The 24228-nt window shown below is 61.4% G+C and overlaps 3 protein-coding genes across 7 annotated transcripts; 1 reads left to right on the top strand and 2 right to left on the bottom strand.

Moving 5' to 3' along the window:
• Positions 1 to 1578: 1578 nt before the first annotated feature.
• On the bottom strand, positions 1579 to 5296 carry SLC52A3 (solute carrier family 52 member 3). 3 transcript variants are annotated; one of them, XM_056507362.1, is made up of 4 exons: positions 4423 to 5296; positions 2472 to 3542; positions 2127 to 2250; positions 1579 to 2003 (listed from the first exon to the last, which is right to left on the bottom strand). In XM_056507362.1, exons 2-4 carry the CDS (start codon positions 3497 to 3499, stop codon positions 1791 to 1793), a joined length of 1365 nt encoding a protein of 454 aa, XP_056363337.1. In that variant the 5' UTR covers positions 3500 to 3542; positions 4423 to 5296; the 3' UTR covers positions 1579 to 1790. The 3 variants fall into 3 exon arrangements, with proteins under 3 accessions (XP_056363337.1, XP_056363336.1, XP_056363338.1); XM_056507361.1 differs by having other exon boundaries at positions 3925 to 4476; XM_056507363.1 differs by lacking the exon at positions 4423 to 5296 and adding an exon at positions 3925 to 4400 and having other exon boundaries at positions 2472 to 3537.
• A 488-nt stretch (positions 5297 to 5784) lies between these two features.
• Positions 5785 to 12505, top strand: FAM110A (family with sequence similarity 110 member A). 2 transcript variants are annotated; one of them, XM_056507364.1, is made up of 2 exons: positions 5785 to 8457; positions 10720 to 12505. In XM_056507364.1, exon 2 carries the CDS (start codon positions 10780 to 10782, stop codon positions 11779 to 11781), a length of 1002 nt encoding a protein of 333 aa, XP_056363339.1. In that variant the 5' UTR covers positions 5785 to 8457; positions 10720 to 10779; the 3' UTR covers positions 11782 to 12505. The 2 variants fall into 2 exon arrangements, with proteins under 2 accessions (XP_056363339.1, XP_056363340.1); XM_056507365.1 differs by lacking the exon at positions 5785 to 8457 and adding an exon at positions 8806 to 9623.
• A 1726-nt stretch (positions 12506 to 14231) lies between these two features.
• On the bottom strand, positions 14232 to 23780 carry ANGPT4 (angiopoietin 4). Of its 2 annotated transcripts, none has more exons than XM_056507360.1 (10): positions 23690 to 23780; positions 22834 to 23319; positions 18557 to 18712; positions 18226 to 18347; positions 17695 to 17927; positions 17070 to 17185; positions 16570 to 16671; positions 16325 to 16491; positions 15467 to 15597; positions 14232 to 15380 (listed from the first exon to the last, which is right to left on the bottom strand). In XM_056507360.1, exons 2-10 carry the CDS (start codon positions 23149 to 23151, stop codon positions 15220 to 15222), a joined length of 1506 nt encoding a protein of 501 aa, XP_056363335.1. In that variant the 5' UTR covers positions 23152 to 23319; positions 23690 to 23780; the 3' UTR covers positions 14232 to 15219. The 2 variants fall into 2 exon arrangements, with proteins under 2 accessions (XP_056363335.1, XP_056363334.1); XM_056507359.1 differs by lacking the exon at positions 23690 to 23780 and adding an exon at positions 23459 to 23603.
• Between the last annotated feature and the right edge of the window lie 448 nt (positions 23781 to 24228).

Here is a 24228-nt window from a genome sequence, read left to right as displayed (position 1 = left end):
CGTTTGCAGAACGGGCGATTACTTACGCCCTAGTTGGGCCTGCCTGCCCGCTGCCTGCCCGCTGCCCGCCCGCTGCCGGCTGCCTGCCTGCCCGCTGCCCTGGGATTTTGTCTCTCTCCAGGCTGCGGTGTAATAAGGGAGGTAATTAAGTGTAAAAGGCAGGAGAAGGGAGGGCTGGGAGGGGGGAGCAGCCCCAGCTCCTTTCGGAGGCAGGGGACTGCGATAATGTATGGTAATAACCGCAGCCAGCCCTGCCGAGCTGATAGCGCTGACGGCAGCGCCTGGGCCCCCCCAAACCTGCCCCCGCCACTGTGGGGAGGGGGAGCAGCACCAGAAGAAAGGCTCAGCCTTCCTCCACCGGGTTTGTGCCTTCCTGAGCAGCTGTATGGAAATAATTCCCATCGGAGGCAATTGTTTCCCAGACAAGAGGGAAGGAGCTGCGGGGGTATTGTGGGTGAGGGGTTTTGGGGGCTCCCAAGGGCAGGATCATCCTCTTGGGGGCAGGAGGAGAGAGGTCAGGTCCCTACTCCAGCTCCCAGTCTACCCACAAGGGACATATCCTGCTACAGGAATGAGAAAAGCTGCCCCGTGGTGCCCCCACATCTCCCGCTGGTGCTCAGCTCCCCCCTCCTCCATGGATCCTGGACACGGGCTGTGGGGTCAGCCAGAGGATGCCCACTAGTGCCAGGAAGCAGAGCCTTCCCTCGTACCCTCTCTGCTGCCTCAGCTGCAGGACCCCCACCACTGCCAGCTTGGGGGGCTGCTGGCCATTAGGTATTCCAGTCTCGTCCTTCCCAGAGGCGCCCAGGTCGCAGCCGGAGCCCCGAAGTGGCTCCAATCCGTGCTCTGGTGCTGCCGCCGGCGCAGGGAGCAGATGCCAGACAAAGGGCTGGGGACAAAGGCCCGGCTGCCTCGTGCCCCGGGGAAGGGGCGCAGGCGCGTGCAGGGCATGGGTGCTGTCCCATCCCGCGCCTGCCATGCCCCAGTGTCCACCTGGCGCCCGCCCTGGCTGGCATGGCTGGGGCAGCTGGGTACCAGGTGGGCCAACCCTGGCACTGGTGTTGTGCCATCCGTGCCATGGGCACTGTGCCCGCACTGCTCTGATGTGAGGCTCTGCTGCAGCCTCTTTCCAGCTCTGCCCACCTCAAGGTGCAGCAGGGCTGAAGTGGGGTGCAGGAGGGTCATAGCAGAGGGTGGCAAATATCACGCATGTCGCTCAAGTCCCACTGTGCCTCAGTTTCCCCAGCTGCTGAGGGCCTGGTGAATGTTCCATGTTCCCCAAAACTCCCCTCCCCATGGCCGCCTTTGTCCCCACTTCCCCCAGCTGGTTACAAACCCCCTGTCTGGGGGCAGCTGCCACCGCACAGGGCTGGGAACACCACCAGAGCTGCTGGGTGCAGCTGGGGCTGTGCCCACCCACAGAGCCCAGGGGGGCTTCAGGGCACAGTGCCAAATGGTGTCAGACTCCCCAGGGGAAGGGACTGGACATGGCCCCAATTGAGAGGTACCCAGGTGGGGGGCACTGGCACAGATATCCCCCTCGGCATGGGGGATGCGGGCAGCAGGGAGGCAGAGAGCTGAGTAAAACACCTTCTATTGTTTTCAGATAATGGGAACATCCCGTGCCCAGGCTGGGGACAAAGCCCTGGCGGTGCTGCTCCCTGGCAGAGCCCATCAGGGAGCTGTGTCTGCAGCCGTCCTGGTCCCAGCGCTGCTTCCCAGCCAGCCAGCCCTCCTGATTTTGGGAGTTCATGCTGGCAAGAGCGGTGGTTTTGGGGTGTCCACCCCACTCATGCTGGGCACTGCAGGCTGCAGTAGTCAGCAGATTTGAAAAGGCCGTAGACGTTGACAAGGGGGAACATGAGCAGTGCCCCGAGGAGGGAGCCCAGCTGCTCCAGCGCCCCGTAGCACACCAGCGCGCTGCGGCTGCAGCTCCGCAGGATCACCCCGGCCATCACCTTCATGTAGGAGAGTGTCCCGGTGAACAGCACCCAGGAGAAGACCTGGTGGCACAGGTGGAAAAGTGGTCAGGTCCAGGGGTTCCCCACTGTGGGGACATTGTGGTGAGGTCAAGTCCAGGTGTGGCATCAAAAACCTCTCTGAGCAAGAGGGACACCATGACTTACGATGATGACATCGCCCCACTGGGACTGCTGGAGGAGTGGGCAGGGACTCATCACTGCGATGGCCATGTTGTAGGCACCAAAGCCTGTCCCTGCCATGGTGAGGATGACCATCAGGGTCAGGGACCTGAAAAGGACATGAGAGTGTCACTGGAAAACACTACCTGTCCCTGGTGAGCAGCACATTCTGGCTCCTTGCAGGCTCCGTCCTCCTTTCTTGGGGTGTCTGTCCTGCCAGAGCAGTGATGCCCCACAGGCCCTCTCCCACCCAGTGTCTACACCCTCTGCCCTTGGAGCAGGAGCCCCTGGTGTGCACCCTGCTGCAACCCCCAGGGCCCTGCAACCCACCTGCTGGGCAGGAACATGGCCACGATGCAGGCGAGGGGGTTGGCCATGGAGCTAAGCGTGGTTGCCAGGTGGTAGGTGGTGTGTCCGTAGGGCAGGCAGGAGTAGGACTGCACAGATGGCAGGATCCCATTGGTCAGGGCGCTCACCCAGGTGACAAGGAGGTAGATGAGGGTGAGCTGGGTTAGAGAGTAGGAGACCTTCTGCGGCAGGATATCCCCAGGTCCCTTGGGATCCTTTGGCCATGAACAGCCTCTGCTCAGCTGCGAGTCAGCTCCCTCATCAAGAATCTGGTCAAATGAGTTCAGCACAATGTTGCTGGGAAAGAGGTGCTGCTGAGAGAGCTCCCACACCTTGGGCTGCCGGGTGAGGAAGAAAAAGGCCAGCAAGCAGGTCAGCATCATTGCAGTCATGAGCAGGAAAAACACGAGGGTGGAGAAGCTGGGTGGGAGGTAGTGTGTCTCCAGCCGGAAGATGGTGCTCTCTACAGTCTCGTTGCCAGTGGTGATGTTGACCTCATAGCTGACATTGGTGCATCTGGAGATACCAGAGCCTTGGCCCAGGGCAATGAGAGCAGGGATCAGCCCACTTAGCCCTTCACCTATGAAGAAGGTGCTTGTGTACTGGGGCTGCAGCTGCATCATGAAGGGCAGGAAGGTGACAGAAGAGGTGCAGTCCACCAGGGCCAGGAAGAAGGTAAGGATTAGGAAAGGGATGCTGTGGGATGTCCCAGCAATGAGGGACGTATGGTTCCAGAGGAAAGCCAGGAGCAAGCAGGCCATGACACCCACAGACACGATCGCATAGATAACAGCCACCTCCTTCAGCAAGCCAGGCCGAAAGCGATTCATGAGGGTGACAAAGAGTGGTCCCACGTTGGCCATCTGGATGATGATGGTGATGTAGGAGGGGAGGTACCACTGCTCTGGCAGCACTGTCACCAGCAGCGGCACCTCCACCCACAGCCCATTGACGGCCACCCAGGAGCCCATGCCGAAGGCACAGGCCAGAAGGTGGGTGAGCAGTGCCATGGCTCAGCGCTGGGTGCCTGGGCCGGGGAGTGACACTGCTGTGCTGTGGGGAGAGACTTTGATAAGTGCTGAGGTGAGATCTTCCAGATCCTGGCCCTGTCCTCCCGTGACCACTGCCTGTGTTGGCAGAACAGCTTCCCTCCTACGTGTTGTAGGGGTGTGGGACCCACAGCCCAACCCAGCCCCAAATTGCCCTCTGCAAGCCCTGTGGACCCCCCTGCCCCCTCCAAGTGATGATACAGTGCCCTACTGCCCTGGGTGTGGATCCTGATGAGCTTCACCCAGTCTCATCCCGGAGGGCTGAGGCTTGGCAGCAGCAGGTGCGGTACCCAGGAGGGCATTGAACCTGTGCCAGATCACGTTGCAGCTCCGTGCAGCCTGGAAGGGCTCAGCACAGCCGGGTGCAGGGTGAAGAGGGCTCTCACCTGGGAGCTGAGTGGCCTGGGCAGCTGCTCCGCTGGGAATGGACGCCTCGTACCTCCCACTGCATCTGCAGGGCAGGACGATGCAGCGCCCGTCCCCTCCCAGGCAGGACCCGCGCGATCCCGTCACGCTCCGGTGGCACGGGAGACAGGCCCCGGCAGCCCAACCTGCAGCCCAGGCTCTGCTCGTACCAGCCAGCTGAGTCAGCTTGGCTCCGGACACATCCCTTGCCCACTCCTATCCCGCTGCTGGGCAGCACTCTCCCGTCCCGTGTCCCTGCGCTCCGTGCCCCCGCGGTCCCGCAGAGCCGTCTCCAGCCCTCTCCCGGGGCGTTGAGGCCGCCGGAGGAAACTCAGGGCTCACAGGGCTGAGCCCGGCAGGCACAGCGACCCAGCCGTGGCCCCGGCCCCGCGGGGAGGCACCGGGCTGGGAGCGGGAGGCAGGAAGGAAGCGGGCTCCGGTCTGACCGGTCCCTCGGCAATCTCCCAAGGGTAACTCACTGCGCACTGGGGGAACCGGCAGCACCACGCGGGCGGGAGCCAGTCCTGGCTGCCGGAGCGGTGACGTGAAGCGGGCGCGTCACCACCTCCGGATGCGGACGGTGATAGCCTGGCCCTGCCGTGTTCTTCGTCTTGGTCCCAGCTGGCAGTCTCCAGCTCAGGGGGGTTATTATTCTTGGCGGTGTCCTGGACTTTGTCCTTGTCCCCGCCTGAACCGTGTCCCACCTATCACAGACTCTTCTTGCAGGTGCAAGTGTCACCCGGTGACGGTTCCTGACCCCATCAGGATCTCTGCGGGGTCACGGGTTGTCATGGGGCGCTGGGAAACCTCCGAATGTGGCAGCTGTCCCACCTCGGAACACTGCGGGGACCAAGCCGCGAACCAGCGGATCAGCCATTTGCACCGGTCGGGAGGTGACAGGGGTGAGGAGACAGACCCCTGGTCACCCCCAGCAGGACCCCCTCCCCTCCCATCCCGGGACCCACCGCCCCAGGATGTCTCATTGCAGCTCTTCCCCCAGCACCCACCGGGTGTCGCTGGGAGAGCGGGCTGCAGCCCTGCAAAACCTGGGGCTGCTTTCTCCCGTCTGCTTCCCTGCCCTATCTGTCTGCAGTGCCTGTACCTGTCTGTCCCTGTCCCTCCGGGGGACGACAGTTCGCTCCTCCACCCTGTCCTGCGCCTGTGGGAGCACCCATAGCAGCCAGGACCGTTGGGTGCAGTGGGGACAAGGGTGTCTCTTGTCCCCGGGGCTGCAGGGACACTGGGTAACAGTGGCGAGGGGATGGTCACAGTTGGAGGTACTGCTGTGATTTAATCCCGGCAGGCAGCTCAGCCCCCCCTCAGCTGCTCACTCACACACACCCCCCCCCCCCCCCCCCAGCGGGATGGGGTACAAAATTGAAAAAGATAAAATAGTAAAAGGATTGAGATACAACCAGTTTAATAGGAAAAGCAGGGATGTCCTATAGTCCGGGGTATCCCGGGGCAGGAGGGGTGGGGAGAGGCAGAGCTGTCCCATCCACGTCCCCTCCGAATCTATGCGCTCTCACTCGCTGGTTGGGCAGCGGGAGGAGCAGAAAAGTCCTTGGGGCTCTGTGAGCGTGCCTCAGCCATGATCGGACACTCCTGGCTTATCAGCACTGCTTTCAGCACAACTCCAAAACAGTCCCGCCCTGGTTCCTATGGACAAAATGACCTCTACCACAGTCAAACCCGTACAGGACCCCAGGGGACCTGGAAAGTGGGGAACAGGTGCGAGGTGCTGGGGAAACGAGGCGCAGGGGGCTTGGGGCAGCTGAGGTCATTGTGTGTCCATGGGTATGGGGACGGGGAGGGGACGGCAATTGTCCTGTGTTTGATTTGTCGGTACAAAGGGGCGGCTCAGCCGGCAATGAGACCCTTCCCAAGGGCGAATGCCTACGGGGCACAGGCAGTTCGAGGGGGTGCTGGGTGTGGTGCCGTGTTGCCCCTTCACGCTACTCACCCAAATCCGCCCGACGCGTGCTGCTTGCCCTGCCTGTGCCTTCTCCGCCCCCTTCCAGGCTCGCAGCTGAACTCCCGGTCCCCCGGCCCCTCGCCCCTCCGCACCCCCGGCAGATGCGAGCGAAGCCTCCGGAGCAGATGGCAACATTTGGTAGCCGAGTGGTCCCTGCCTGCGGGACTTTGCTGGGCTGTGGTGACCATCCCTCTCCGAAGCCCCCTCCTCACCCAGCCAGGTGTGGCAGATGAGGAGCCCATCCCAACTGCAGCCAGCTCATGCCAGGGGGTGCAGCAGGGATCCCCAGGGTGGGCACACTGCTCATGCCGTGGGGGTGACAGGGTGGCAGGAAGGCGTGGAAAGATTGGCAGCCCAGAAAAGCAGGGGGGTCTGTCCTTGAGCTCAGCCCTAGTGATACCCATCCCCTAATACCTTCCATGTGTGAGCAGTGGGGATGTGCTTAGGCAGAGGGTGTCTGCTGCTCCATTGCTGGGGGACAAGGGGACCCCCTCACTCCAGAGACTACTCTCCACCTTATTTGAGAGGGTACGACCCCCAGACTTGGGGACCTGCTGACAGGTCTCGGTCTGGACCCTGGCAGCCCCAGCCCTATTTGCATTCCATTTCCATGTGAAAGGAACAGGTCAAGTTGAAAGTGGAAGGGCTGGTGGGGGGCAGCCGGGAAGGGGCCACTGCTGGAGGTGAGACCCCAACAAAAGGGCCGGATCCCCAGGGCCCAGTGCTCGCCTGGCCATGGGCTGCGGCCACGGCCCCACGGCAGCCGCCATCTGCGGGTCTGTGCCGCCGCCACCACCGGCCAGACAAAGGCCTCGTGCCCAGCATGTCCCCATCTGTCACCTCCCTGTCTCCCAGATCCCTGAGCAGAGACCGAGTGTGAAAATCCGGGTGCAGGCAGCATCATTCCCTCTGCCCACAGGGAATGGAGTGAAGCTGGGTGCATCCCCATTCTGTCCCCATGTTCCTTCTGGAGTGGCTCTGTACAGCTCTTCCTGGGGAAACCGAGGCAGTTTATCCTGGGTCAGGGCACGGCAACAAGCTGGAATAAAACTAAGAGTTAACACCCAAGATGAAGAGGTTGGGGACCTCGGAGCTCTGGGGGTGCCTCTGCGTGGGGGTGCCCACACTGTCGAGCCCCAGCCCTGCATCTTGGCAGGTGTTGCCATAGCTGCCTCCGCCCAACACTTCGGGGGGAGGGGGGGGTGGGGAATTAGCCACTGTTTTCTGTTTTCTGCTCGCTGGCAGCTTAATTTAGCACCCAGGAGGTCCTCGCAGTGGCACGAGGGTGTCTGTAGAAGGTGAGAACAAAGGTACTGACAGCCTCTGATTGTCCCTCTGTTCACAAACACAAACCATCCACGTGTTCCTGGAGCAGCGGTGGGGACGCTGCTCCGGGTGCTGGGGAAGCATTCCTGCAGGAGCTGCCCTCCCAGAGCATGTCCCGGGATGCTCCGAGGGAGGGCGAGGCTTGGGGCGCTGCCGGGATCCAACGCCCCGCTCCAACGGGCCAGACGTGCCCGAGCAGCTCCTGCAGCTCCTGCCTGCACCCGCACAGCCTCGGCAGCTGTGGGGGGCGCAGCCTGCGGGCTCTGCCCTTGCCTACAACTGGGATTTTCCAGAATAGCCCGTTGTGTGGATCTGGGCTCAGGGCAGCCCTCTGGCTCCCTGACTGTGTGCTTTCCTTGGCCCTTCTCCCTCCACCAGCTCCTTGTCTTGCTCCAGGAGCCGTTTGAACAAGGCAGGGCTGTTACTGAGCTCCATAGTTTGAGCCAAATGCTCGTTCCTTCTGTACAGAGCTGAACAGAGATGCCTATACCATGGGATAGGAGCCACCCTGGGGCTGGGTTCAGGCCAGCAGGTCCAGGTAGCTGCAAGCTTGGTGACCCTGTTCCAGTCTGTCACCTCCCTTCCTATTATCCAGTTTGTTTTCCTGCATTTTGGAGATTATTGCTGCTGGGTGCCTGTGGAAACAAGGTGAGATTTCCAAATCAAAGCAGGCCCTGCCAACTAGCCATACCAGTGATATGAGGGAATCTGCCCAGCCCCCAGGAAGGCTGGGAACTTCTCCTGTGTCCCTGAAGCCCTAACCCAGTACCAGGACCGTCTGCCCACAGCAAGCAGAGACATCCAGAAGCATTTTGGCTTTGTCAGTGCGAGAAACTCGGGCTGTGTGTGCATCCAGACTGCCCAGCCGGAACCGCGGGCTGAACCGGCACCCGGGACGTCACAGGGCACCGTCACACTGCGTGACGCAGCCCGGCATGGAGGAATGCCCCGTGGTTTCCATCCCATGTGAGCGCTGAGTTGCCTCGGAGGGCGTCCTCGCCCGGCGCTGACTCAGCGAGCAGCAGCCGCCGCATGCAGAACCGCTCCAGCACCCTGCAGCCACCATCGCGCCGGGAGACGGGGAGGACGTGCCTGGGGAGCAGGAGGCGTGGGAGCATCAGGACACCGTCGGGACACCCTCGGGAAGAGGGCAGAGAGAAGTGTGGCAGCTGATCCGTGCTGAGGAGGCTCCCACGCTACAGGGCCGATCCAGGTGGGTGGCAGGGGAGGTGCTGGTCCAGTGCCAGCAGAATGGGGCTGGGTGAGCCCGGTGAAGGGGTCACAACCGTGTACCTCTGGAGCAGCTCCTCTAGGCAGGAGGTGACCTGGTGTGCCATGTGAGCCTGGCTGAAGCGCCCACCCCAGGAGGGAGAGGAGCTGGGGCCACACTGGGCAATGCCCAGATCTGAGATCCCCCACACTCCAGCTGGATTTGGGGCATGGATTATGTTGCCGTGTTTTTTGGGGCTGTTCGGAGGGCGGCTCTGCTCGGCGCAGCTTGGCTCTGTGCAGCCCAGCTCCGTGTGGCCGTGCCAGCACAGTGGCTCAGCAGGAATGTGGAGCAGCAGGCTGTACCCGGCCGGGCTGTCCGTGCTGGGGAGGGGACCCCACGCCGGTCACTGGCGGCTGTGCTGGGGCTTCCGTGTCCCTGTCCCTGCACTTGGACAGCCATATCCTCTGTGGCTTGGCTGAGCGTCTGGTGCAAGGCTGAGCTTCAGTGCCTGTCAAGGGGACATTTTCCCGCTTTGCCTTGTCTGGGGGACACTTTTGCACCCCAGTGCTGAACCGGGGAGGCCTCCCTGTGCTGGGCACAGGTACAAGGGCACTGACGCTGACCATTGGCACAGGGGCTAGGCAGCACTGGACCCGAGGGGTCGGGCAGAGGGGTGCAGAAAGCTGCCCCGGGGAGGAGGCAGGAGGATCTGTACCGGTGCTGGGACCGCTCCCAGCTGTCGCCACGCCTGGCCGCCCCCCTGCAGACATTTTCCAGGTCAGGAGGCAGCATGTCCCCCCAGGCAGAGAACAAGGACGGGGAGAGGGGCAGCCAGCCTCCCCCACGGCCACTCGTCTGTCACAGCGTGTCAGGGGGATGCACCGTGTGCTGTGCAGGGATCCTGCTGAGGTCCAGATTCTGGGGAATCTGGCACCCGTGGGCTGGTAGGGAGTGCAGACATTGCTGAGCTCCAGCTCGGCGGGGCTTTGGGTGCCAGGACTGCTTCCTGCCGCCGGCGGTCAGTGCTGGGACAGGCACTGGGCTGCTCCCAGGAAGTTTGTACACGCAGGTGAGCGGCTGGCGGTGGCAGCTGCCTGCTCGGGGCTGCCACGGGAGCGAGTGAGGCCACAGCACAGCGGGCCCCGCCCTGCCCACCACTGCACCTGGTGAGTGCTGGGACTTGCTGTCACATCCCCGGGCTCATTAGTGGCTCAAATGGGGACCCTCAGGAGGAATCTCAGAGCGACTTGGGAAAGGGGTTGAGGGAGGGGGTCTGACCCACACATGCTCCTATGTGGCCTGTCACTGCTGAGCAGCCCTGGGTATTTGGCCTACTCTGGGTGTGCCCACCTCTGGTCAGGGGTCTGCAGAAGGGTGTAGGGCTGGTTTGGGTGCCCTCCCCGCCCTTTTCGCTGTGGGCGGGCTGGTGCCTCTGCGCGACCGTTGTGGCGGCTGCGCTTGTTGAGGTTGGCAGGGACCCAAGGACACGGGGTGCACTGGGCCTCATGCTGCCCGAGCGCACCGGGGCCGGGGAAGCACGAGTGGAAACCCCCGCGTACTCCACGTATTTTCCGACGAGTTCCAGGATGAGAGCAGGGACCCTGGGAGCAGTGCCGGAGCTTTGCAAGAGGACCGAGACTTGAGGGAGCAGCAGAGGGAGTGGAGCACTGAATCCACCAGCCCGGCAGGGTGGTGGGTGATGGAACCTTGGCCATGGGGGATGCACGCCTGGGAGCAGGCAATGCACTCCTAGGCATGGGTCATGCAGGGCTGTAGGTGAGGCACCCCTGGGAGCAATCAGTGCTCCCCTGGGAGTAGGTGATGCACGCCTGGGTGAAGGAAATGCCCCCCTGGACGTGGGCAGTGCACCCCTGAGCATGGACGATGGGCACATGTAATGCACCCCTTGATGCGGGCGATGCACCCCCGGCACCTGGGACTTGGGCAGAGCATCGGTGAGGGGTGCTTGGCCTCTCTCCGCCCTCACTTTCTCTCCAGGGTCCCCCTGGCCGGGACCGGGGCACCCTCCCCGCCGGTGCTATTGGCCCCGGTGCGGTTTGAAGCAGGCGTGCGGCGCGGATTGGCCGGGCCACTTGTCAGGGAGGCTCGGCGGAGGCGTGGTGACCGCCTTCAAATAGGCAGCGGAGCCGGGGGCGCAGCGAGTGTGGTGCCGCACAGCCCAGGCTGTCTTTGTCTGCCGTGGGGCCGAGGCGCGGGCAGGGGCAGCATCGCCGCCGTTCTCACTCCGGCCCCTCTTCGCAGCCCTGAGCCCCTCGCTGCCCGTGGCGGCCGCCCAGCCGTGTCCCGGTGCCGGCACGGAGGATGCCCGTCGAGGCGCTGCAAGCCGGTGACACCATGAAGGGGGTGACGGTGACGGCGCCTTTCACCTCGGCCATGCCCGTCCGTATCCTCCGCAAAGGGCCCGCGTATTTCCGCCGGCACGCCGAGCCGGGGGCCGGCAAGCCCAGCGCGGTGGAGAGGCTGGAGGCCGACAAGGCCAAGTACGTGAAGAGCCAGAAGGTCGTGAGCACCAGGCAGGAGCCGGTGAAGCCGCTGCTGCTCAAGCAGCCCCTCTTCACCCCCGGGGTTCGCCGGGTGGTGCTCACCCCCAGCCGCAGGGCTCCCCCGGGGCCACGCCGCGCCGATGCTGCCAGCCCGAAGACCTCCCTTGACCTGGAGATCCTCAACAACCTCATCAACCTGTGTGACAGCCCCTTCCCTAAGGCGGAGACCTCGCTGGGCAGGGAGTGCAGGTGGCGGGCGGAAGCGCCAGCTGTGGAGGGGGCTGTCAAGCCACCGGAGAGCCCGGCCACCACCAAGCCCCCCGGCAGTGTGGCCGTGCGGAGGGTGGACGTCCGTCCCTGTGGAGCTCCGCGGAGCCCAGTGACGCCGCTGCCAGCATCCCCCGTCGCAGGTGGGCTGCCTGTGACCCCGTCCCGGAGCTCACCCGCCCGGCCCGAGAGCGCCCGCCGGCAGCCGCTGCTGCACCGCTCCAAGTCGGACCTGAGCGACCGGCTCTCGAGGGCCACCGCCGACCTGGAGCGCTTCTTCAACTACTGCGGCCTTGACCCCGAGGAGATGCAGGACATGGGGGCTGAGCGCTTCGCCCGTGCCAGCTCCGACATCGTGTCCCTCAAGTTCCACAGCGTGAGCACGGCCAGCTCGGAGGGCGGCCACTCGCCGCCCAGCGCTGCCACGCCGGAGGGACGGCCGGCGGAGCGAGTGCCCTACGGCATCTCTATCATCGAGCGCAACGCCCGTGTCATCAAGTGGCTCTACGGGCTGCGCCAGGCCAGGGAGCCCCAGCAGGTCTCGGATGTGTAGCAGTGCCACAGCAGGCATCGGGGACAGATTGCTCACAAGTGGGCAGTGCTGGATGGGGACAAAGTGCAGGGACCTCTTGGTGGTGATAGGACCCTTGAACTCAGCCCTGCTGTGCCACAGCATCACTGGCCTGATGTGGTGGCCAGGGATCCATTGTCAGGCCCCTGTGGCAGCACTGGAGAGCCAGGTCCCTGCAAACCCCTGGGAAGGCAGAGGACACGTGTCCCTGGGTGTGTGGCTGGTCCTCAACACCCACAGGGCCTCATGTGTGGCTGTCCTGCCTGCACTGCTGGCAGCTCCTGCCTGTCCTGCTTCTTGGGGTGGGGTGCAAGGTGCTGGTTATCTCTTGCATGGAGAAGGAATGCTGCACTAGTGAAGGAGCTGCTCCCTTGCAGCCTACATGGAAGGGGTCCTAGTGCCTGGGGTGGTGGCCACATCCTGGTGGTCCCATCCTATTGCTGAAGAAAAGCCTGGTGCTTTGAGGGGTGAGGGGGAAACCTGACCCCTTGCTTCAAGCTGCCCAGAGCTGTGTGTCTGTGTGTGTAAGTGTCTGCGGGTGCCTGTGTTCCCCTCCCCAGCTGCCAGTGGGCACGAATTCCCCACCATGCTGGGCCTGGTATTTATGAAGACAACAATTCTTATTTTCTACTCTTTTTCTTATGTTTGATCTGTAAATAATAATAATTATAATGCAGCCAGTTTTATTAAATGCCTGTGTTTTGGAGGCTGTGTGTTGTCTCTTAGGGTGGTGGAGGTTGGGATGGGACAGGGACTCTTGGGGTGCCTGTAGCTCTGCAGGGCTGTGGGTGCTGAGGGGATGGGTGCTGGAAGGGAACCACGGGTTCCATGCTGCAGTGTGCCAGCGCGGGGCCCGGCGGGCACTGCAGGGCGGTGGTTGGGTCTGGCAGGTCCCGGCAGAGCCCCAACTGTTGGGATTCCCCTCTGTGCCATGCACGCTCCCATGCCTCCTTCCCTCACTCCTGCAAAGCTTGGCCAGGTCCCAGACTCCACAAACTGGGAGATGGGGGCGGCAATAGCAGAGACCTCCCAGGTGGGCTGGGATGAAAGCTGGCACAGGGAGCGCTTTGAAGATGAAAAGCGCCTGTGTGCTCTCCCAGGCCAGCCTCCCGTGGCACTGCAGCCCTCCCTGCACCTCAGGTGCCACGTCTGCCCTGTGGTCCCTGTGCTCCTGGTGTGTCCCATGCAGGCAGGAATCTGCTGGAGAAGGTGACATTAAAGCCACCAGCAAGCACATGCACCCAGGGACTCTACCTGGACCCTGAGCCTGCCACTGCCTCTCTTTGGTGCCAGCCCCCTCAGCAGCTGCTGGCCAAGGCAGCACCATGGGCCCCTTGACTGGGGCTTCCATCCAGCACTTGGGGTCTCCAGAAAAGCTGTCATAAAGAGGAGCTTACCAGCACAGCTTGATTCCTGCACTGTTGTGTGTTCACCCAGATCTCCTGCTTGGGGTGCAGGATCCATCTGACTCCTGCTGGGGTACTGTCAGGTCCAGCTGCTGGGAATGTGGAGGGCAGGATGTGGTATCAGGATGTGGTGATGGGACACAGGGATGGCATCTGGCTGTGAGTCAGGCTGATGAAGTGCTCTGGGCAGGACATGCACACACAGGGGATCCTTAATGACGGCACATGGGGCACTGGGTGCCTCCCCAAGGAAAACACCCCGGAAACCAGAGGGTGACAGGGACCCTGGGCAATTGCTTGGGGACAGGCTTTGCCCTTGGGGAAATCTCTGAGGGAACCAGATCCTCTCTGGTGGCTGGGACCGGCTGTGCTGCTGGATTCCTCAGCGTGGTGTGTCCCAGGGCTTGGTCTAAATTTATTTCTATTGCTAAGGAGAAGAGGGGGGCCCTTCAGTCTCCAGCCAGGCAAGGGCTGAGCAGCCACATGTCCCTTAGGTGCTGTCAGTCCTTGGTGTGGCTCTGGTGTCCCATGCCCTGCATAAATGGGACCTGACACGGCCATCCAAAGCTCTGTGTGCTCATGTGTGCGTGCATGATCCTGTGCATGCAGGATGTGTGTGTGGCAGTGTGTCCATGTGCACACAGATGCACACACAGCAGCCTTGTTCCCCAACCAGGAGACTCCATCTGATCCCCACCCATGGGACTGCCAGCATGAAACCCCAGCACAGATGTGTTCAGACACACGTGTCCCCCCCAGAATGTCTCCCCCATTGTATGTCCCTGCTGGGGACAGCAGGACAGCCCCATGCTCCCTATCACTTTCCCTGGCAGCTGCTTCCTGGTGGCTCTGGTTTCGTGGGGAGCGCAGCTGAGCCCATCAGTTATTTCCAGGGAGGAGGGACAGCCGGGGAAATGTCCATCACCCTCACCCTCTGTGCTGAGATTCCCCACGGGTTCCCCATGTGCAGGCAGGAGGTGCAGGCAGGCAGCCAGGACAGAAGGAAAACCGGCAGCACCGCCCCCCGTATTTTCCATTTTTTAATTATTCCCCACTGATGAGCATCTTCTGAAAGCGCCAACATCACGTGCTTTAATCAGCGTTAATTAGCGGGTGCCTCGGGACAGTGATGAGGGCAGGCAGCAGGAGCCCCCCCTGTGCTGTGTGCACAGCCGGTGTCGGTGCCAGCACCCACCACCCCCCGCCTCTCAGCCCCTTCAACCCACAGCCCCCTCCCCAGCCACGACCCCCCAGCCCCTTCCTGACAATCCTGGGGCCCTGCCAGTACTGTGTCTGCTCTGTCTCTGTCTTGCAGAACTGGGCCACTGGCCATCCCAGGACTGGTCCCCATGAAGGTCCCCAAGGACAAGCCCTGCTCTTCCTGTCTTCTCTGAGAGCTGGAGAAATTCAGCTCCATTCTGTGAGGAACAGTGCCTGTCCTGCCATAAATGGGGACAGTGGCTGCAGCCATGCTTGGAAGGGGACAGCCTGTGGCTGCCTGCATAGCTGTGTCTGGACAAAAGGGGAAGGAGGGACACCACCAGCCCCCATGCTTATCAGGATTCCTGTCCCACTCCTCTAATCCTGCAGCAAAGTGGGATGGTGGGGGATTTATAATATCCAAAATCAGTGAAAAGGCAAATCATCATGTCTGAGGTCCCTCTGAATGCACATGGTCCCAGGGGGTCTCAGAGCCCCATCACTGGGGGGAGTCTTGGAGCCCTGTCCCCAAATTTGGGGAGAGAAACTGAGGTGAGATCAGAGGGTTTCCATATGTTGTAGCCCACTTTGGCAGGTCTGGCTTTGTCCCACTCCAGCTTCTGCAGCTCCAGCTCCTGCAGTGCCCTTCACCCCTGCCCACAGTTCCTCCAGCATGGCCATGGTGACACTGCAGACTTCTGAAAAATGGGATAAACAAGAGTAAAAAAATATAACTCATGGCAAAGGTTCCCTGCAGCAGCTGGGGCATCTCAGCTGCCCCCAACCATCCCTTGTCCCTCCTCTCTCAGTGCTGTTAGAAGCTGCTGGGTCGGATCATCATGCGGGTGCCCTTCAGGGAGTAGCTGGGCCCCTGGAAGTGATGCCAGCGGATGCCGTTGAGCTTGCGGATGTTGTTCCGGGCCGGGTAGTAGATGCCATTCAGGTTGGAGAGGCCACAGGCATCAAACCACCATCCTGTGGGAAGGGAGCAGGGTGGGAAGGTGACACCACAGGCTGGCACCCACGAGTGCTGTATGGGGGTGTCCCCCTGCTCCACTCACCTCCCGAGAGCATCTGGGCACACTTGCAGAGACAGTTGTCATTGTCGGCGTCACGGGTGCTGAATTGGGTGCCCTGCAGTGCCAGGCCACTCTGGTGCCCAGCCGTGCCACTGTAGTCCTGCAGTGACAGCCTGTGCCCAGCAGGAACACAGCCACTGTCACTGCCGGTGACACTGGGGGTCACAGAGCCCCCAGCACTGCTCAGGGGCTGCCATGAGCTGAACACAGCACAGAGGAATGTGGGCAGAGATCCTGCAATTCCAGCTTGGCCTCCTGTCCTTGTTCCCCAAGAAAGGAGATTGTGGTATGCTGGGGCAGAGAGGACCCTTGCTGGGGCTCAGCTCAGTTCATGCATAGAATAGATGGTGCAGGTGATGTCTGGGTTCTACCTCCAGCCCAGCACTGAAGGCCCCCAGCTGCTTTCCACCCTCCTGCCCATGGCCAGGAGCACATGATCATGGCATGCTGAGCATTAGAAGCACAGCATCCCTCCCTGGATGGAGGATACTGGGGATGCCCAACACCCCTGGGAATGCCTGGTGGCCACAGCTGTGTCACCTCCCTTGCCCAAACAAAGAGCCTCAGTGCAAGTTGCTCCCACTGGGATGGCAAATCTCACTGCCTTAATGCAATTTTATACATTAAAATTCTACTTCTCAGGAGCCCAGGGAGAGATGAAATTGTCACAGCAATGTGCCTGGCACCTGACATAACAACACCAGGACAACCCAGTGAAGCCCCAGGTGATCCTGCACCTCCCTGGGGCACCACACCCAGGCCTTCCCCCGGGCACAGGGCTTGGGGACAGTCAGAGATGGGGAGTGCTGGGTGGCTGTTCCCACAGTGCCTCTCCCCTACCTGTAAAACTGCCGCTCACTGCCCAGCTGGAATTTCCCGTAGTGGGCATACACCTGGCTGCCCTCCCAGTCCTGCAGCTCCACCCGCAGGGCGTAGGGCACCCGGCTCGTCAGCAGGTGCACGGCCTCATTCCCCAGCCAGTACTCCCCTGACGCGTCCCCAAAGCCCTGTGGAGCAGCAGGGTGGGTGAGTTCAGAGTGCCTGGGGTGCCTCCAGGGTGTCACCCTCCCCGGTCAGGCACACACCTGCTTGTATTCCCTCCAGCTCCTCTGGAAGCTGAGGCTGCCGTTGGCACGAAGCTGGATGATGGTCCAGCCCCCTCGGTCTGTCTCCATGTCACAGTATGCCTGCAAGGGGAATGAGGGGCACGCTGGGGGATGGCTTGGAGTGGGTGGCCAGGTGTGTCCCTCCTAGGCTGGGCAGTGGGTGCTAGAGCTGCTGAGGGGCTGATGAGGGCGTGCAGTGCCCAGTGCCTGGCTGAGGGGTCTCTCCGCCCTCCATGGCCACAGGCAAGGGCTGGGGTCTGGTGTTTATAGGTCAGGGTGCCTTTAAAATCAGTTTTATACCTGCATTTGGAAGGTTGCGCTTTCATCCCGTGGGTGCTGCCTTCACCCCTGTGCAGCCCCCAAGGCTGGCTGGGGTGGGGAAACTGCCCAGGGATGTGCCAAGCTACAGGGATCTGATGTGCACTGGGTGGGCAACACTTTGGGGTGCTGTAGGGAAGTGCTCTCTGGACTGTGCTCACCTTTTTGGGCTCACTGAGGTTGGCAATGTGCAGGGTGTAGATGCCACTGGCATGGATGCCTGCCCGGCGCAGCTCAGCACAGTCCTGGAATTGCTGCTCCTGCCCAGCTGACATGGCTGTGGCAGAAGGGACAGTGAGAAGGGCAGAAACCCTGATGGCCCTGCAGCCCTGCCTGGTTTTGCTGCTCTTCCCTCTCCCTTTGGAAGCCTTTCTGCTCACAGATTTTTTCCTTCTGTGCCATCTCCTGAGGGCTGGGCAAGGCAGCTGTGCCACCACGGCTGCTGCCAGCCTAACCCCTGGGGGTTTGCCATGGCTGGGAATGGCATCAGGCTATGGACCCACCCCTTGGGGCTCCAAGCTGCTCCTTGCAGCTTGAGTGCTTTGCATTACAGCTTGCAATGAGTGGATCATTTTCTAGTGGAAGGTGTTCCTGCCCATAGCAGGGTGTTGGAATGAGATGAGCTTTAAGATCCTTTCCAACCCAAATCATTCTACCTTTGAATAATTCTATGATTTTTGAAGTGAAGTCACTCAAGCTGAGCAGACCACAGGGGCACCCTGGCAGGCTCCTGGGAGGACGAGGAGCTTTCCCACTGCCCCCACATTGCCTGCACACCCCACTCACCTCTGCCCTGGGAGACGAGGCGTACCAGGCTCTGGACAGACTGGAGGAGCTGGAGCTGCTGGCGCTGGAGCAGGCTGGTGTTGGCACTGGCAGCCAGCAGCGTCTTTTCCATCTCCTCGATGGTGCCGCTCTGCCGGCTCAGCAGCCGCTGCAGCTTCTCCTTCTCCGAGTGGGCCCCCGCCAGCTCCGCCTGCTGCTTTGTTTCCATCTCCAGCACCCGCACCTCCAGGATGCTGGGAGTGGGATGCAGCGGTGATGGAGTGGCAGAGCATGTCCCAGCGTGTGGGCAGGGACCCATTGCTCTCCCCATCCCCTGCTGCACCCCCTGAGTTGTACCCTCACTTCTGGGATGTGCCCAGCCAGGGGAACCCAAAGCCCAGTGGCCGTGCTGGGGCTGTGCAACCCCCTAGGGACCACAGCCAGCACCTGGAGGGGTTCAAGCCCCCTCAAAGTGAAGTCTGAGGTGGCAGAGACCAGCCTCCCTGTGGGGTCCAAGGGCTGTGGGGGTCCCTGAGCCACCCCAGCCCCTACTTGTTTCTGTTCTGCAGCTTGTGGATCTCATTGGTCTGCAGCAGCAGCTGCTTCTCCAGCTTGGTGGTGGACAGGGAATTCTCCTGGAGCTGCATCTCGATGCGCCATGTCTGATTCAGCACCTGCCTCAGGAGCAGAGGGGAGTCTTGGCACCAGCAGCCAGAGCCACACCACAGCCGTGTTGTCACCAGGCTGGCACACAGCCCTTCTACCTCCACCACCGGTGCACTAAACCCTGTGTCACCTCAGGGAATCACTTGTATCTGCACACAAACTGTGCCGCCCACCACGGCCTCAGGGTGGTGGGGACGTGGGGACACGTGTGCCATACCTGGGCTTCCACGTCGGTGAGCTTGCGGCTCTGCTCGGCGCTGCGGTTCAGGAGGGAGCTGCCGATCTCCAGCATGGTGGCTGTCTGGTTCTGCACTGCTGTCTGCTGCAGCTCCGCCATCTCCGGCCTCATGCTGCTCTGGATGTAGCTCTCCAGCTGTGCAGGGAAGTGAGGATCCAGAAGGTCAGTCTGGCCCCTCTTTGGGTCCTGTCTCAGCATCCCAGCTGAGCCTGGCACCACTGGGCACAGCCCCCAGGCACAGCCCTGTGTCTCCACAAGCCTTGACCCACCTCAGGGCCCTTAGAATCTTATCAGAGGACAGAGCGAGCTGAGCTGCTGCAGGGGAGGCTCCTCAGGCACAGGCTGCCAAGATTCCTGGGCTGTGATACCAGCTGGGGCCTGGCACGGGCTTCTGTGTGCCCAGGTGTGCTGGCGAGCTGGGGCTGATGCCCAGCCAGGGTGGCCTGTGCCAAGCAGCCAGGCAAGGAGTGGCTGCCACTGGCACTAGCATCAGCTGCCAGCCCCCAACCACTGGTTTCCCAGGGCTGGGAATATGGAGGGTGAGGGGACACCATCAGCCAGGGAAGGTGGGTGTCCAGCACCCGGTGCTGCTGCACCATGAGGAAGTACTCGGGGCTGGGAAGGAGCTGCCTGCGAGCACAGCTCGGACACAGCTGAGATGACGCTTCCGCTTTCCCAGCCCGCGGGGGAGCCGCCTTTCCCAAAGGCTTTGCTATTTCTGGCAGCTCCGCCATGAGGTTCCCATCCAGCCCCTCCCCAGGGCGATGGCCTCGGTGGGGGCACGGTCCCTCGGCGGGGGCCACAGGGAGCGGAAGGGGCCACAGTGCCGCCCACGCTGGGAAAGCAGCCCTGAGAGCAGGGGAGACGGGGGCTGCCCAGCTCCCTGCATCCCACAGATGCTGCTGTCCCTGCAGTGCCCAGATCCTGCTCCCTGCCTGAGCTCCCCAGTAACGCAGGCAGAGCCCCACATCCCCCTGCAGCTTGTGGGGTTGTGGGTCAGAATCAGCAGGGTTGGGATGCTGCTCTCTGGGCAGTGATGCCGGGATGTTGTGCACCATGGTGGCAATGCAGTCGTGCTGGGACACTTGGCACGGTGGTAGGCAGGCAGCAGTGCTGGGATTTTGGCATCATGAAATACCAGGATGTTCAGCACCACGGCAGGCAGCAGTGTTGGGATACTCAGCGTGGGAGTGGGGCCGGCAGAGGGCCAGGGCTCAGGGCTCTGCACTTGTTTGGCATGACGAAATCTCACTGTTCCCTCCTCCTCTGCACCAGGCATTGGCAAAACCATCACCCCACTGTGAGCATCCATGGGGGGCAGGGGGATCTCGGCGCAGGAAGGTCCCAGGACTGACCATCCCAGCCAGCGTCGCCTGCACCCGTTTCCCTGGGGATTTTCTCTCACAGGAACATGCTCACAGGGAGGAAGCAGGGAAAGGTCGGAGAGCCGCGTCTGGAAAACATTTCCACAAGCTGAGGGATTGCTGGAGAGTTTCCCTTTAACCACGTCGTTAATCTTGTTGCTTCACAGGGCTTGGGGAGGCCTTTTCTCCCTCTCAATCTTGCTTTTTTTTTTTTTTTTTAAAATAAACATATCTGTGAGCCGAGGGCAGAACATACCCATGGAAAAGGTCAAGCTGGCACAGGGAAGGCTGAGAGCCTAGGAGATGGAGTCCTGGAGTCCAGCTCCCTGGGAGCTGGAGTGGGGCACAGTGTCCCCAGGCATGTCTGGCATAGGGGACACAAGTGGGACAGGCTCTGTGCCAAGGACAGGGTATCCGGGATCCCCCCTCCTTCATCTCATGGGTGCTGATGTGAGCTGGGCTCTCCTGGTCTCAGAGACTCATTTCTTCACTGTAAGGGCAGAGCCACTGGAGGAAAAGCTGTGGTGTTGTTTTGGTCACCCCAAAACATCACTGTGAAGCAGGAGGAAACTCTGCCACTCGCTGTCCCTTGCTGGGATCCCATTGCCCACAGCTGGATCATCCTTCTTGCAGCTACATCCTTCCCCTATGTCCCAGTTCCTATCCTGCCCTGGCATTTCTAAACATTTCACAAGCACTGGCTCAGGAATCCTTGAGTCACAGGTGGGTGGAAAACCCTTCACCTGCTGCCCGCACCGCTGCACACATCCCAGGGTGAGCAGCATTGACCCCCATGCCTCAGGCACCTCAGAGCTGCCAAAATGCCACTGCCCTGCTGGAGACCCCATCCCACCCCAAGTCCCCCTAGACCCAGCGGCACCATCAAGTGTTTATGTTTGAACTAAAATTAATTCCTCCTGAGATGGAGGCAGCTGATGTGTCCTTGTGTGCTGGGTCCTCGCCATGTCCCCACCAAGGGGTGCTGAGTGGGGAGGGTGCACCAGCCCCCCAGTGCCATGGATGGGGGTCCTGGGGGAGGCGCTGGAGATGCCTGAGGGGTTCTGAGGAACCCTCTTGGGTGCCAGGAGACCTCCCGATTTCTCGGCACCCTGCAGGGCTCCCAATGCCAGGGCAGAGCAGACAGGGATGCAGCGTTGTTTACGATCTGTTCCTGAGCCCAATGCCTCTTTTGAGCCCTCGTTTGTTTGTTCAGGGTTGGAGTCTGACCAAAACAAGCGTTCTTGAGCAGCTCTGCTGAAATTTGGGAAGCTGAGGAACAACAGCAAAAAACATAGCTGCAAGCTGACTCTAAAAGGAGAGAGCCATGCTGCAGGATGGGGCGGGACGGGATGGGATGGGATTGTTGTGATGGGATAGATGGATAGAACAGAATGGGGATGGGGAAGAAATGGGGTATTGGCTGCCCAGTGCTCCACTGTCTTGTGCTCCTTGGGGCTGTGTGGGGCTGCCCACAGCTGCCCAGATGTGCAGTCCCACCCTGCCTGTGGCTGTCTGCTCCCTCTGTGGTAGGACCCTGGTCCTCACCTTGCTTGGCCATACAAAGGCTGCCCTCATCCCGAGGGAAGCTCAGTGCTGGCCTGGGCACACAGGGCACAAAGACACCAGAGCACAGGGACACCAAGGCAGAGAGCTGAGGGCAGAGGGACTCCAGGGCACAGGGACCCCAGGATTAGTGTGCATGCAGCAGACCCAGCAGGTTCCACAGTGACAGATTCGGTGCCACCAGCCAGGTTGTCATTGGCCCTGCTGACCCCTGTGTAACACTCTGGGCTGGCTTCCAGCAGAGCCACGGTTCAGTGTTTTCCTAGCTCTTGAGGAATTTGTTCTCTAGGATGGCTGAGGGGACAAGGAACAACGTCCTGCACGTCCCTGCTGCCTGCACTGTTCCCCACAGCTAGGGTGGCTACCCAAGCAGTGTGGCTGGCACAGGCCATCCCCAGGACCTCCGCTCAGTGTGTTGGCCCCATCCTGATCCCTGAGTGCTTCAGGGGCTTGGCAAAGGGACATCACCCAGGAAATGGGTGTGCAGAGGCACACAGGTCCCACTGCAGCCCGGTAGGACACCACAGGACATGCATGTGGCTCTGCTGGGTCAGGGACAAGCTGCTTCCCCTCTTATCAGTGCAGGTACCCACTGTTCCTGGCAGAGGCTGTGGGGTTCAGGGCCCCCGAGGGATGTGTCCCTTGGGATGAGCTATTCTGGGGTCTGAGGCAGGCGGCCGCACTCAGCTGCTGGGGGCTCCAGGAAGGAAATGCTGCTTCCTGCCTCAGGCATTGGGGATGGGGTGAGCCAGTGGGGGCCGAGGGTGGCAACCCTGTGGGTGCACAGCCCTTCTTATGTGGCACCCCACTGCTCCCACCCTGCACCACCCATAGGCCACCCAGGAGCCATGGGTGCCACACAAAGTCTCACCAAGTGCTGGGAGCTTTTGCAAAGCCTATAAGAAGGAAAATTAAGCTGGAGAGATTTTGCTGGCCTCTGCCCTTGGGACCCTCACCCTACCATTGTCCAAACCCCTTCCCAGTTTCCTTGCCCAGAACCTGGAATGCTGATCCCCAAGAGATGTTTGGCGTGGCTAACTCAGCCAGGACCATGAGGAGCCCTATGGCAAGGATGGACAGGGAACAGAGCCTCAATGGGAAATGATCTTGGGTGAGTGATCTGCAGCACCCGTGAGCTGCAGCCACCACAGAACCTGCAGCACACACCCCCTTCATGCACACCTGCAGAGAAATGCTGACCTGGATGCTCAGGTGGGCACAGGTCCCAGTGCCCACAGCTGTGCCACAAGGATGCTGCATGAGTGGGCGCTGGACACAGATCCATTGCTTGTCCCCCCCACATCCCGCACCCCATATCCTACACCCTACCTTCAGCAGCCACTGGGTGCTGTTCTCCAGGATCCTCTCGAGGTGCAGCAGCCGCTGGGCAGCTCCGTGCCCGGCGGTGCCAGCGGGCGAGTCCCGCTGCAGCAGCGCGTTGGCGGGGCCGGGGGCAGCAGCGGGGGCTGCGGGGCAGGGCAGAGGCTCGGCCTCGGGCAGCACGAAGGTGTAGCTGCAGCGGCCGTGCTGCACGCGGTGGTAGCGCCGGCGGCCGCCGCCCTCCAGAGCCCTGCGCTGGGCTCCGGCAGCGCACAGAGCCGTCGTGGCACAGGTCAGCGCCACGAGGCCGAGGCTGAGCGCCCGCATGGTGCGGGGGTCCCCGCGGGACCGGGGTGCCGCGGCGGGGGATGCGCCGGCAGCGCGCTCCGTGCCGGGATGGGTCAGTGGGCGCTCGCCGCCGCGTCCAGCCGCGGCGATTTCGGCATTTCCTCCCTCTGAGTCGCCGCTGGCCGCCCCGGCCTTTTATCGCCAGCCCTCGCAGGGGGAGAGAGGAGGAAAAAAATAAAAATAAAGGAAGAAAAAAAAAAAAAACAAAAACAAAAACAAAAAAAAAAAAAAAAAAAAAAAAAAAGAAAAGAAAAACAAAGGAAAAAAATCTTTTTAAAAACAATACTTCTATCTTTTTTCTTTCCTCTGAGTCCACTGCGGGGAGATCAAGTTTCACACGTGATCTATAAATGTCTCTCTCTCACACACACATACACACTCAGTCAGCACACGCAGCCCCGTCCCTCCCCCGGCCGTTCTCTGCACAACTCATTGCACGTCCCGGTGGACAGCGCCACGGCAGCACCGAGCCCTCCCACCCTCCACCCTGCACCCAGCGAGTCCCCCCGATCAGTACCGCTGGGATTCACCACACCCAGGCACCCCCATCCCGGGCAGCGCTGCTCCCTCCCCGAGTCCCGGATATTTATGATGCCAGCGGGAGCCAGGCCTGGATTTTGCTGCTCTGGCCATGGGATGAGCCCGTGGGGACCAGGAGAAGGGAGGGCTGTGTCCCAGGCAGAGCTTGGCAGGATACAGCCAGACTGTGCATGGAGCTCGGCGTGCCCAGATCCCAGGCCGGGGTCTGTTGGGGGCTGATGGATTCCAGCCAGAATTGGGGGTCACCACGTCTGCCAGCCCATGTGCTGGGATAGAATCTAGGCTGTGTCCCCCAGGAAGAGACAATCCCGGTGGTGGGGACAGACTGCCAAGGGGATGCCCAAGCATCTTAGCAGAGGGGGATTTTCTCCAACAACCAGAAAAAAAACCCTGATGGTTCCCAAGCCTGTGGAATGGCAGTCACAGTGTCACACTTGCGGCTTTCCCCAGTGCTGGATCAGGCATCGCTGGAGCGATGCTGGTGGTACTTTACAGAAAAATTTGAAATTAAATCTT

Source organism: Oenanthe melanoleuca, chromosome 20 (assembly GCF_029582105.1).
Source record: "Oenanthe melanoleuca isolate GR-GAL-2019-014 chromosome 20, OMel1.0, whole genome shotgun sequence".
Taxonomy (NCBI): domain Eukaryota; kingdom Metazoa; phylum Chordata; class Aves; order Passeriformes; family Muscicapidae; genus Oenanthe; species Oenanthe melanoleuca.
This window is presented reverse-complemented; position numbering and strand designations above follow the sequence as displayed.

Excerpts from the sequence above, each read along its gene's own strand:
- SLC52A3 (XM_056507362.1), bottom strand. The coding sequence starts at position 3,499 with ATGGCACTGCTCACCCACCTTCTGGCCTGTGCCTTCGGCATGGGCTCC. Across the intron at positions 2,251-2,471 it reads GCCATGTTCCTGCCCAGCAG|GTCCCTGACCCTGATGGTCA; the intron begins GTGGGTTGCAGG and ends TGTCCTTTTCAG. Across the intron at positions 2,004-2,126 it reads AGTGGGGCGATGTCATCATC|GTCTTCTCCTGGGTGCTGTT; the intron begins GTAAGTCATGGT and ends CTGTGCCACCAG.
- FAM110A (XM_056507364.1), top strand. The coding sequence starts at position 10,780 with ATGCCCGTCGAGGCGCTGCAAGCCGGTGACACCATGAAGGGGGTGACG.
- ANGPT4 (XM_056507360.1), bottom strand. The coding sequence starts at position 23,151 with ATGCGGGCGCTCAGCCTCGGCCTCGTGGCGCTGACCTGTGCCACGACG. Across the intron at positions 18,713-22,833 it reads GCACCCAGTGGCTGCTGAAG|CTGGAGAGCTACATCCAGAG; the intron begins GTAGGGTGTAGG and ends TTCCCTGCACAG. Across the intron at positions 17,186-17,694 it reads CCTCGTCTCCCAGGGCAGAG|CCATGTCAGCTGGGCAGGAG; the intron begins GTGAGTGGGGTG and ends CTTCTGCCACAG.